The 12,779-nt window shown below is 37.8% G+C and overlaps 2 protein-coding genes across 2 annotated transcripts in view; one reads left to right on the top strand and one right to left on the bottom strand.

The window, feature by feature from the left end:
* Positions 1-5,897, bottom strand: part of LOC127449144 (kalirin-like) — a 122,649-nt gene extending 116,752 nt beyond the window's left edge. The window contains exon 1 of the mRNA XM_051712374.1: positions 5,686-5,897. Coding sequence (XP_051568334.1) covers positions 5,686-5,755 — 70 coding nt within the window. The 5' untranslated portion in view covers positions 5,756-5,897. The remainder of the gene's footprint in view (positions 1-5,685) is intronic.
* A 156-nt stretch (positions 5,898-6,053) lies between these two features.
* Positions 6,054-11,958, top strand: LOC127449168 (ropporin-1-like protein). Its single transcript, XM_051712408.1, has 6 exons — positions 6,054-6,178; positions 7,559-7,695; positions 7,843-7,951; positions 10,685-10,846; positions 11,002-11,183; positions 11,834-11,958. The coding sequence occupies exons 2-6, from the start codon at positions 7,580-7,582 to the stop codon at positions 11,898-11,900; spliced, it is 636 nt and encodes a 211-aa protein (XP_051568368.1). The 5' UTR covers positions 6,054-6,178; positions 7,559-7,579; the 3' UTR covers positions 11,901-11,958.
* Positions 11,959-12,779: the final 821 nt, after the last annotated feature.

The following is a 12,779-nucleotide window of genomic DNA, read 5'->3' as shown; positions in this document are numbered from 1 at the left end:
TTTAAACCAACATCCAATCTCTGTTTCTTTCTTTCTATTGCCTTCTTACACCTTAAACAAGTGTCTGAAGGGATGCTGTGCTTGAATGAGACATCCGTCCCCACAAAGTGACTGTGATCTCTCACACTGGCACAGAACTGTCCATCTCTGCCTGATTCCATGTCTGATATATGGGACAGCCTGATTCCCAGACGTCCAAAACGGTGCGCATGATTATCCCATCCAGTATGAACATACTAATCCGATGAAGAGACAGGGAGAAATACAGGCACTATTAGACAGTGAATATGTTGGATAAGAGGGCAGGGGGTGTGAGAGACACGTGCCAGACAATCTCCATCATGGGAGGGATCACAGCTCACAGGGAGAAGACACTCTGAAATCTGCCCTAATACACACCTCCTGCTATTACTGTTAACTGGGATATGAGGGAAAGAAAGAGTGTGTGTATTCTGAGCATGCACACACACACACATACATGCTCACCCACTATTCTGAGCATGTTCAGCAATCTCTGTGCATATACTGATAATCCTGTACTGTAAATCAGCGGTTCTCAACTGGTGGGTCGTGACCAAGGTCTGTACTGATAGGGGACAGCAAGAGAAAAACAATGCTAAATAAAATGTAACTAACCATTTAATCTTGCATGATTAGGATTGCAAAATAAATCATCTTTTCAACTTTCAACCCAAAAAGGGAGAAGAAAAAGCTTCCCATATCTTTTAGTTGTTGATGTCATAGTTTGTGTGTCCAATCAAACTCTTCTGTAATTTGGCACAAACTCCTAAAAATTAGGCAGATGCCAACATGAACATGCTGTCATCCTTGGAATCCATAAACAAAATTATGCAAGATAAAAGAAAATACAGCCCAGACTACACTAAATATGGGGTCATTGTAAATGATAATAATAACATGATTTGTGCCAAACACAATGTGTTTTGTGCTTTGAACTATTGGCTGCAGAGAGCATGAAACCATCAAAATTGTTTTGGTACTATTTGGGTCGCAACTTAATGTCCTTTGTAAAAATCTGAGTCTTTAAAGGGATAGTTCACCCAAAATTACAATTCTCAGGCCACTGATGACTTTCTGTTTTCTGCAGAACACAAACAAAGATTTTTTGAGGAATTTCTCAGTTCTGTAGGTCCGTACAATGCAAGTGAATGGTGTCCAAAACTTTGAATCTCCATAAAATCACATAAAGGCAGCATAAAAGTAATCCATACGACTCCAGTGGTTAAATCCATGTCTTCAGAAGTAATTTAATAGGTTTGGGTGAGAAACAGATCAATATTTAAGTCGATTTTTAACATACATTTTTACTATAAATCTCCACTTTAACTTCCACATTCTTCTTTTGTTATTTTGGCGATTCTCATTCTACGTGCATATTGCTACATACTGGTCGGGGCTGGTCAAAGGTGGAGATTTATAGTAAAAAAGGATTTAAAGGTGCACTCGGTAAATGCTTTGTTTATGACATCTGGACTTACACTGACACCTAGGGGTGTGGGTGAAGCATTGTTTAAACTCAATAGTTTTCAGTTACAGATGCCACTGTAGAAATTTGCTTTTCACAGTCAGCCATGATTAATTTAATCCACCAGTGGAAGTGTCCAATAACAGGTCGGTTACTGAGATTAATGCTGCATTCACGTCGTGTCAGAATTACTGTAATTACGAGATGGCAACTCTGAGGTTCTACTCTGAGCCATTCACGTCCTGAGAACTTGGAAGTTATTAGTTTCTATGACAACACACATGATGCCAAAATGGCTTTTTTGTTGATAACAGCAAAATTTGTATCACTACATTAATTCATTTATTCACTTCAATATGTTGTTGGAAAATGTTTAAGAACAAAGAAAACATTCCAGGTAACGGTGGCATGATAAGATGCAGTGGTGATTTCTCAGGGCCAGCAAAGCCATCTCTACTGGCCTGACATGCCAAATAAATAAATATTTTTCATCCTTTCATTCTCAGTCACCTTTTTGCCTATGTATTTTTAATCGCTTTCCACTCCTAATTAATCTACAAACAAACAGAGAAAAACGTAAAGTTTATCCAGTCAGAATTTATTCCTTGATGCTTACGAGCAAAGTGTGACAACTGTTTCACAAATCGCATGCCTGAAGCCGAGCTCGTTAGCAGAAGCAGCGCGTGAGTCTGAGCTCCACCCCGTCAGGCCTTCAGAATTTCCACAGAATCCCTCAACAGTGCAAATGAATGCGCAACTAAAGTCAGATTGTCAGATTCATCAGCCAATCAGATTGATTTATTTGTTCTTGGTGGGCGTGGTCTTTAGGATATGTCCCGGTCGAGGCCTTCCAGCTGGCCTTGAGTGACGCAATCACACTTTAAGTGATGTACGTAATTTGAAAGCGAAGAGTGCAAGATCTTGCTGACAGTCGGCTGTCACTGCCACATCACCATTGAGAAAGATATGGCAAGCGCAATTAGCTTTTAATACACCCAGCGTTACTCGTCGTAATTGCATTTTTACTAGTACGAAATAAATTAGAGAGCTCTACAATTGCATTTTTACTAGTAAGAAGTACAATTAGAGAGCTCTCTAATTCAATTGTTACTAGTAAGAATTTGAATTACAGAGCTCTACAATTAAATTCTTACTAGTAATAATTAGGATTAGAGAGCTCTGTAATTGTACTTCTTACTAGTAAAAATGCAATTACGACGAGTAACGCTGGGAACATTAAAAGATCATTTGGCTTTCCATAGAAAGAGATCCTTATGGATTTACAAACCTGAGTGGTTCTGCATGACCGTGTGATTGCATAATTTATTAAACAGGAAAGGAGGACTGATTTTTACTTCAAGTAAATTAGTAAGTGTTTTTGCATTGTTATAGCAACATCAGGAGTTTTCTAAGAGTAAATTATGCTGCTTGAGCATTCAGTGTCGGATCAAGTTTTGAAAAGTAGTGCTGCGTTCCATTCAACTCGGAAAGTCAGAGTTTACAACTTCCTACTAGGAAAAGTACAATGGAATGCATCTTGAAGTCAGAATTACAACTTGTAGGCTTGTGCAGAAATTCTCAACTCTGATTTTGCCGAGATGCAGGGGCATGATGTCACACAAACATGTCGACACTCAGGGAGATATACAAAGTAAGTGATAAACATTCACTTTATTAAGTAATATCGATAAATGAGTTCGTTTCCACATTACATGATATTAAAGCTTGTTTAACAAACGCCTGCAGAAACGGGTGTATAAAACATTATAATCTCTTTTGGTAATCGTACACCTGAAGCACAAATGAGAGCGCTGCAGCATTGTTTATCAGTTGGGTTGCTAGGAGACATCTCTAATGAGAGTCAAACCCCTGCTAAGCTAACAGGAGCATTGCAGTTCCGAATATCGTGGAATGGAATGCATTTATTGTCTGAGATATCAAGTAGGAATATCCCTCATCCAACTTAAATGGAACGCAGCATAACCGTGTACCCTGACGAAACGAAATTTATTGCAAGCAATATTTAAATCACAAATATAATTAGCTAGATTTTTCCAGGTATTATAGACCTCCTTGGTAGATTCATATGAAAATTATGATTTTTGAATATTTGTTCGGGAGCTGTTCATTTCACAAAACAGTCATGCTGCAGTTAAAATTAGGCTTGTTTGAGCATTAAGTGTCGTTTCAAGTTCTGGCTTTTGTGCGTGGACGTGTTTTTAAAATGTCCTTTGGTATTACTAGATAGCTGCGACATAATGTATGATGCTCAAAGGCATAGCGTGTCTTATTCATTGAGAAACTGTGTTTTCTTAATGGCATGAATTACACTGAAGGCCTAGACTTTAAATGCACAGCCCACCACAGATAAGATGGCATATCAAACAGAAAAACAATTTCTCTGCCTTTAACTGTTGAGGACGCTGCCATAATGGTTCTTTTCACATGATGTCACGACTGTCAAGTAGGAGCTTATTACGAGTTCTACGAAAACGTGAACGCTTTTTACAAGTCGGAATCTCGGTATTACGGTAATTCCAACATGACGTGAACGCACCATAAGCAAGTGGTGCTAGACTGGTCATGTGATCTCAACATGGCAGCCCCCATGAGGGGACCCTCCCCATGTAGATTTAAACAGCTTTAAAGTTCACTAATAATGTTACTGATATGACTGGAGTCTTCACTTTATGTTAGTGTTCATGATTTATTCTTTAAAAGTGAAACTTGTTTTTAAGGGGAAAAAAATGACTGAGTGCACCTTTAAATACTCATCTGTTTCTCACCCACACCTATCCTATCATTTCTGAAGACATGGATTTAACCACTGGATATGCTTATTGGAGCTTCAAAGTTCTGGCCACCATTCACTTGCATTGTACAGACCTATAGAGCCTAAATATTCTTCTAAAAATCTTTGTTTGTGATCTGCAGAAGAAAAAAGTTATACACATATGGGATGGCATGAGGGTGGGCAAATGGTGAGAGAATTTTCATTTTGGGGTGAACTACTCCTTTAAGGAAAACCAGTTGAGAACCACTGATATAAATTATTAAATCATACACACATTGCCAAATTTGAAAGTTGATACAATACAGTGTACTGTAAAGTGTCCACATGTAAACACATGCGTCCATGGTAAATGGATTGCTGCAAATGACACATGCATGTATTCACAAAACACAGAGTGCAGATCTATGCATTAACTCACACTTAATATACAGTGATACTTGCTCACATTCCAACACACAGTGCCACACAGTGCCTGAAGTTGCCAAGCAAACTAGAACTAGGTCAGTGTTAAGGGTCATAGTTCAAGTGCTGGTGAGTCTTTACAGTACATAAAATCAATCAAGCACAGCTGGTGGAGGTATCAGGGTGGACAAATAAGCAAGGGCTAGATGGAGACCGGAGGATATTAAAAAGACCGGTTTAGACCAGTATGAATGTCCGTGCTGGTAAGTCTGGTGGTTAGTGCTGGTTTGGTGCTGGGGACAAGCCTCCAAAACACAGCATCCCAGCCATGCTGGACTTTTAAACGGGTAATTCTTATATTAAGGCTCTTTGCTGTTCCTCGTGGAGGAGGTTCAGTAGTTTGACTCTGCTGTTTGTGGGAATCAACAGGCTTCTGCTTCAGAAACACGAATCAATGTCACGACCGACAAAAGGCCGAGAGCCACTCCCGTGCCCGCCGCGCGATCTCCGGCGCGTCCAGAAGTGATAGTAATGTAATTAAAGAATGTGTTGAAGGTGCGGGAAAAAGTGACAGGTGAAGTAGTGCCCTATTTACAGGGGGACTCCTTCCTCTTGTGCACAACAACCCAGACACACCAATGCAAGGGCGTTGAACGTGCCAAAGCACTGCTGTCTGCATAGTGCACACTATGAACATTAGACTGGCTTTTGAGGAACATGGCAGTCCAATCACACATGTATTGCAGGCTATATAGCCTACAGGTACAATGTGATAGATAATGGGTGTTCTGTGTATTCAGATACTCAATTATGACATTCAAATATAACCGGACACATTATTAACACATAGGTGTGGGCTTATTTCTCATTAGTGAAACTACACCTCTAGGTGCACGAATGGATGGATGCACCTGAGTAAAACACGGCCAATTCCTCAGAACCAGAATTAAACTCATTGACATTCACTGGAACAAAAGCTCATACTGTACTATATGCTATTCACCTGTTTTGAAAAACGGGTCCGTATCTGGATCATTCGGTCCTTCCTCAGCCGCCTCGGCAGAATTCATCATTGCAGAATAGCCTGTGTGTTCCCACGGATGGACGACGATGATGGTGGTGGATTGAACGGATTTCACACCTACGGATCTTTCAAATCTATGTGTGAAGAATACAAGAGCGCGTGGCCATCTCCATTTGTGAACGCTCGTAGTAGCGGATGATGATGTTGCGCGAGGTTCTGCGCTCAGCGATACTGTCACCAGCGCGCTACCGGGCGCTATTGTTCAAAGCTGACCCACCTCTGCAAGACAACCGCTGGGGAACCCCGATAGAGAGATCCGTAAATAAAAACCGCTTACGCGATGTTAATGCCGTTCTCGCAAAATCCCTTATTAGCCTAATTCGTAGTAGGTACAGTATATTCCTCCATCCGTTGGATGTTTCGCACAGCCCAGTGAATATAATGGCAGAGCTCCCCTACACGCTTGTTAGAGGTACCGCAAATTGCCTTCCACAACGGGCTCCCACTATTACAGATGAAACTATGCAAGTACAAATAATGGAACCGTTATTTTTGAAACAGATAGCCTATAGTAGATCTGGCGCGCGAGACAGGCTCATCTTTATTGTGATGCAGCGTGCAGAACTGGACCGATCTGTTCTCCTGATGCGCTCAAGCGCTTCTTAATAATGGGGTGTGTGTGTATTTTCAAGAGGCCCGAGAACCCCTACCGTCACCATTCGGTACGGTCCTATTTCAGTTCATAGAATCAATGAACCGGTCTGTCAGGATAGGCATTTATTATATAGGTACCAATAAAGACAGTAATAGTCTATATATTCTGTGAAGAAATTCAAGTTCTGGAAATAGACTCTCATAACGTAAGTAAAGCAAAAGTAACGTTGCCAATACAGAAATCTGATATCTATCTATCTATCTATCTACCTATCTATCTATATATATATATACACATATATACATATATACATATACATACACACACACACACACACACACACACACACACACATATATATATATATATATATATATATATATATAGTTAATGTAAATATGTAGCCTATAGACATGCTCAAAAAAGCTATATGGACTCTCTCTCTCTCTCTCTAGTTCATATAGCCTATTTAAGCATATATGTCCATATTTAAATTCCACTAGTATTATACAGTATATTAGTACAGTATATAAATAACGGTAAATTCATTTGGTTCTATATTGTTTTATTTGGTGGGAGTCTACCAATCAGCGCCCTTGTCAATCACCACGCCCCCTTAAGAATGAACATGAGGGTGTTTATTTTGAAATCAAATGCGTGAACTGGAGCACAATTGTGTTGTTTCTGGAAGTGCAATATTCCTGTTCGGCTCTAACCAGGAAATTTGGTCTTCCTGTAATTCAGATTTGGCCCTGGCAGAATTTAATACTATATCCATGAAAAACAAACCCAAACGTACTGAATGACGCTGTATTACCATTATCTTGACTTGCAGGTTAATCATTGTTCTTGAGCATAACATAACTTTAACGACTAAGAAAAGCATTCTTAGAGATATTACAGATTTAGACTATTGTACATGAAGAGAGAATGTGCTCGCAGATAGTTTACTACCGCCCTCGTGAGGAATTGTGGCGTCATAGTAGAGGCGTCTCAGTGGTTCTATTTGGAATCTTAAAAAGTACATGTAAGGTATTTAATATTATTTGATGTCTTGACATCTTATCTGAAACAGCCTCCTCACTGAATTCGACAAAATACACAGTGTTTAAGTAATCAGCCAATATTTGTCTAATTTTGCTATTCTTTACGTTAACCTACCTGATGCATTGATTTCTATGGTTATTCTCTGTATAGGCCTCAGTTTAGACTCCTGTAATGGCTCACACGCCAAGGCAAGCGGTCATCCCTCCGGAACTGCCAGTTATTCTGATGCGGTTTACAGAGGATGCCATCAGAACCCAGCCGGAGGATATTACTGAATGGGCAGCTCTGTAAGGATCACTTTGTAGACTCATTGAATCTGCTGAGAAAGCAGAATGCAACTCTTTAATTCAAACCATCAAACATTCATGAGGATAAATCCATATTCTGAAGAGTACGTAAGGAAAAGTTTGTGAGTGCAAGATGTTCTTTTCCAGGTACTTCAGAGCGGTGGTCCAGGGAAACCCTCTTCCTGTGAGAGAGGTGCTTCCCATGCCTGACTCTGTGGACCTCAAACCGGAAATTCTCACTGCCATGCATGCACAGGTGAGGCACTTCATAGATCATGCAGCACGGCAGGCAGAAACATACAAAAACATCTCAAGACCACTATCCACAGACTCATAATCAGTGTTAGGTGTAATCTGATTGCAAAGTAATTAGTAACTGTAATCAAATCACTTTTTAGTCAAAAGTAGCGTAAAACATTACAGTTTAAGTTCATGTAATCATATTACAGTTACCAAGGGCGTAGGTTTGGTTTGAAAGTTGGTAGGGACATATTGCAAGGATAATATTCAAAATGTTAGTATTAAGAAAATGCAAGAAAGTCAGTCTGGTAATATAGGCAAAATAACATTATTACCTCATATAACAAGTCTCATGTTGTATCTCTTTGCATCACCATATTAAATATTAGCTTTTTTTTTTTTTTAAAGAATTTCTAAAAAATAAACAAATTAAGAACTGACCACTAGGGCTGCACGGTAAGGAGGAAAAATGTGATATGCATTAAACTTGGATAACGTGACAGCGATATGCGATGCGATAACCCTAAGATTAATTGGTCAAAATCAAATGCAAGCTTTTTCAAGAAGATTTAACTCAAGAAAATGAAATCCAAGGGACATGAAGTGACATTCTGTAAAATCCAGCATTAATAAATGGAAATCTAAACAAAGGGAAGGGGTAAATTAACAATTTACATGTGCAAAATGACATCACAAGATAAACAAATGTGAGGCGAATGGAGCATTGACATTTTCCCACACTTTCTGCTTTTCAACTCCCCTAACTGCCACATAATCTTTTCTCATATTGCTTATTTACATTTTTATCTGAAAAGGCCTCCCTGAACAAAGTAGGCTTTAGGCTTAGCTTTTTTGATCACAAATGCCTTATTTTATTGACTGTGTATAGATAAGGTTTTGATCCCGATGTGCAAAAATAAAACATTTATTGGTAGTTATATTAGCATCTTAATATCCTGAACCTTGTGTCTTCCTCAAGAGAGCACTCTTGAAAAAGTAGAATCCTGCATTGGGCAGCATGCAAAACTCTTAAACTTTTAGACAAGAAACATTTGTACACGAAAAGTATGCTTGTTAAAATCTATTCATTTCAAGGACTGGACGTAAGATACCAATGGAAATCCACCCGTGTAATCTCCAGAAAATGATTTGTAAAAAAATCGTACAAATGACTGTGATTCTGAACAGCGCTGAGAAAAGTAACAGGTGCCACATGACAACACCGTTTATGCACTGCTTCAGAAGAGGTAGGACAATGATTTACATCTAAATAATTATACTAAGGACCTTTAATGGTTGTTAAAATGAAAATAAATACATAGTATTAAGTTATAATATTTTCTGTGTGGTAAATTTACCCAAATGTTGGTCGGGACACTTCTGATTTTCTGAAAGTTGATAGGGACATGTCCCTATCATCCCTACTTAAATCTATGCCTATGACAGCCTATGACAGTTACTGAGTTTTAGTTAAGGTAATTACTTTTAAGTACATTAATTGAGTGGCATGTTTCTAAATTAATATTATTTGTGCAGAAAACATGTAAAATATTAATTAATGTGTTCATATGTACGTCTGTTTGTTTCTGTGACAGCTGAAGGGTGTGCGACAATAAAGCAGGAAATAAAGACAATTTGAATTCATTGAGCAGAAAACCAAAACTTTTCTTTAGGATGTAATTTAAAAGTAAAGTAATTACTAATGTGAAGGAAGTAATCAGTCAAATATTCTGATTGCAATTTTTAGAGAAGTAAATAGTAATTTGTAGTTGATTACTTTTTTGAGTAACTTACCCAACACTGCTCAAAATAATATAGAAGTATAATATCTTCAACCACCTACACTGATTTAACCAGAGGTATTCAATGGGGGGTTGGCCAATTATTGTTTGATCTCAAACTAAATTTGGTGAGAATAAAATTAGAATTTGTAAAAATACAATAGTAGAATAACTTTGACTCAAGTTAAGAAGCTAAAGTTTAGCTTAATTTACATTAAAATGTATTTAGTTTTAATTAAAATGTAATGTGCAACTATATGATTCTAAACATCAATAATGATTAACCCTCCTATTCTGATCAAGAAGGGCTGCTTACTTTGCTGTTCACGGTAATTTTAGACTAGACACAGTACAGGTCCTTTTTTTTTTTTAAAGAAATGATAACATTTATTTTTCCCTGAAGTAAAAACAATTAAATTATGCACTTCTTTTGGTGTGTGTGTGTGTGTGTGTGCGCGCGCGTGCACGTGTGCATGTGCTGCATAGTGGCTGATTTGTAGATTTTATTTAACAAAATAAATAAAAAATGCTCTCTGTTATTGCTCTTTGTTATTTTTGTGTGTGTAAGTGTGTGTGTGTGGTTGTGCACTGTTTTTTTAGTCTTTCCCATTCATTTCCTATGGTCGTCAGTTTTGACCACGAGCAGCAATGGGGTTTTTTTTACGACCACTTAGACTTATCGAATCAAGTCTACATTTTCTGGTGTGTGTTCAGATGGCAAGTGGAGGAAAAGTCACTGTCTTGTACCGCTCAGATAAAGGAAACCATTTTTATTTCACTGGAAAAAATGTATTTCGGTCAAAAATGACCGAACAGAATGCATGATACTGCAATATAAGCATCATAACAAATGATGTAAATACATTAATATGGTAGTACACACATGTCAAAGGTCAGGCACATTTCTAATTGTCCAAACACTGTATTCAAAAGAGAAACATAGTATAAGCCATCTTTTCTTTTGTTAGCTGGGCATGATGGACATAGTAAATAAGCTGGAGGTGGAGAAGGTGTGGCGGAGCTTTGGTCTGGCTGAGGAACTCCTTGCACACATCTTCTCTATCGGCTCTTTTGGTGAAAAGCTTGAATGGATGAGATTCTTCGCTCTAAACTGCAGCTACCTAGGAGGGGTAAATAAAAATGTAGAATATACAGTATACAAGGATACGTGATTTACACTTAATTATATCTGATTCATTAAATGTATTGTCAGATGGAGAGGATGGGATGATGTCTTCAAAAGATGGCTATTGCTGTTAAGTTTGTTTTGCTCTTGTATTCAAAGACATTTAGGAAGTCTATGGCTCATGCATGCTTTATACTGGGCAGTGACCCCACCTGCATGCACTCTGATGCATGTTTACCATTTGAGATGTTCCATGACCTTTACACCTATCTGGTAGAGATGGACCGAGAGGTTTCCCAGGCCCAGGTTGACATAGCACTTGCTTACCTGGAGGCACAAGCGTGAGTGAAATTCCTCCTGCATCATTTCATATACTTGTTACTTATTGTCTCAAATTGTTTGGAAAAGTACACCTATAACTGAAAATTCTATTGTTATTTACCCACCCTCATGTTGTTCCAAACCTGTATGCTGTTATTTCTTCAGTGGAATGCAACAAATAATTGATTTTCAGTGAATAACAGCTTCACACAAATTGTTCCTCACACAAATAATTTTTTCGTAATATTTTCAGATGACTAAGAATATACAGGAAGCACGAGTCATTTGTCTAGGCCTATTTTAATGGTGATTTTTGGAGTTTTTTGTTTTGTTTTGTCTACTTTAGAGCTTGACAGCGGTGGTCACTTTGGAACGACATGAGGATAAGCAAATAATTACAAAGTTTTAATTTTTGGACATACTATTCCTTTAATTATAGGAAAAGTATTCATGTGGTGTTGTCACAGAAGTAGTTGTTTTAATAATAATGATAAAAACAGATTATAAGAAATCATGCTAAATATGTAAAAAATGGATCTGCAACAAGCTGCAATGTCTTCTATAGCTGAACCCTGACTTATTATTTTTGTGTAATATTTTGATTTATGAGTGGCTTGTCATCTTTCCCTCTATAAAGCCTGCTATTTCTCTAAGACTTCTCTCATTACAGGAAGGCAAATAATGGCATGGTGAAGGTGTCTGATTTCATCAACTGTCGTAAAGTGTGTTTGGGATGAGCATCTAATGCGATAACGAGAGGATGAGCGCAGAATGAAACCTCATCCACCATTTTCCTTAGAGGCAATAAACACCCGAGTCAAAAAATAGCATTCAGAGTTCTCAGATTTCTTCCTCTTATAAGACTGGACAAAAAGCAGGGCACTCTGCACTCACATGTGGTCAGCAGTGCCAACTACACCTGTAACAAATACAATTTAGACCACCACTTAAGGTGAAGGACATTCAGATAATCTAATTGTACCAGAATTAAATGCAATACTACATAAGTCTACTTACTTGTGCTGACATATTGACTCGTATCAAAGATACTGTGACTGTTTGTTTAACATGGTGTCTTAGGCTGCAAGCACATTGGTCAAAAAAAGAAATGTTACATTGCTGGATACCTATAATGAAAGTTGAATGGCTTTGACTACAACATTTCTCTTAACTTACTGTAGGAATATATGTAAACAAAAATGTGTTAGTAGCCTTTATTGTATCAATCAAGGATTTATTGAGAGGTCCAATTAAACACTTATTATTTGATAAAATAAATTTAAAGGAATATTTTGGATTCAATACAAGTTAGGCTCAGTCGACAGTGTTTGTGAAATAATCTTTACTACCACAAAAAATCATTTTGACTGGTCCCTCCTTTTCTTAAAATAAATAAATAAATAATAATATCTGGGTTCCAGTAAGGCACTTACAATGGAAGTGAATGGGGGCCATTCTGTAATTGTTCAAATACTTACTGTTTCAAAAGTACAGCCACAAGACATTAAAGTTATACGTGTAAACATAATTTTAGTGTGATAAAATTGCTCACTAACCTTTTCTGTGAAACATATCCTATTTTACAACTTTGTTACCATGACGATGTAGTGTCAATT

Source organism: Myxocyprinus asiaticus, chromosome 12 (assembly GCF_019703515.2).
Source record: "Myxocyprinus asiaticus isolate MX2 ecotype Aquarium Trade chromosome 12, UBuf_Myxa_2, whole genome shotgun sequence".
In the NCBI taxonomy this organism is placed as follows: domain Eukaryota; kingdom Metazoa; phylum Chordata; class Actinopteri; order Cypriniformes; family Catostomidae; genus Myxocyprinus; species Myxocyprinus asiaticus.
This window is presented reverse-complemented; position numbering and strand designations above follow the sequence as displayed.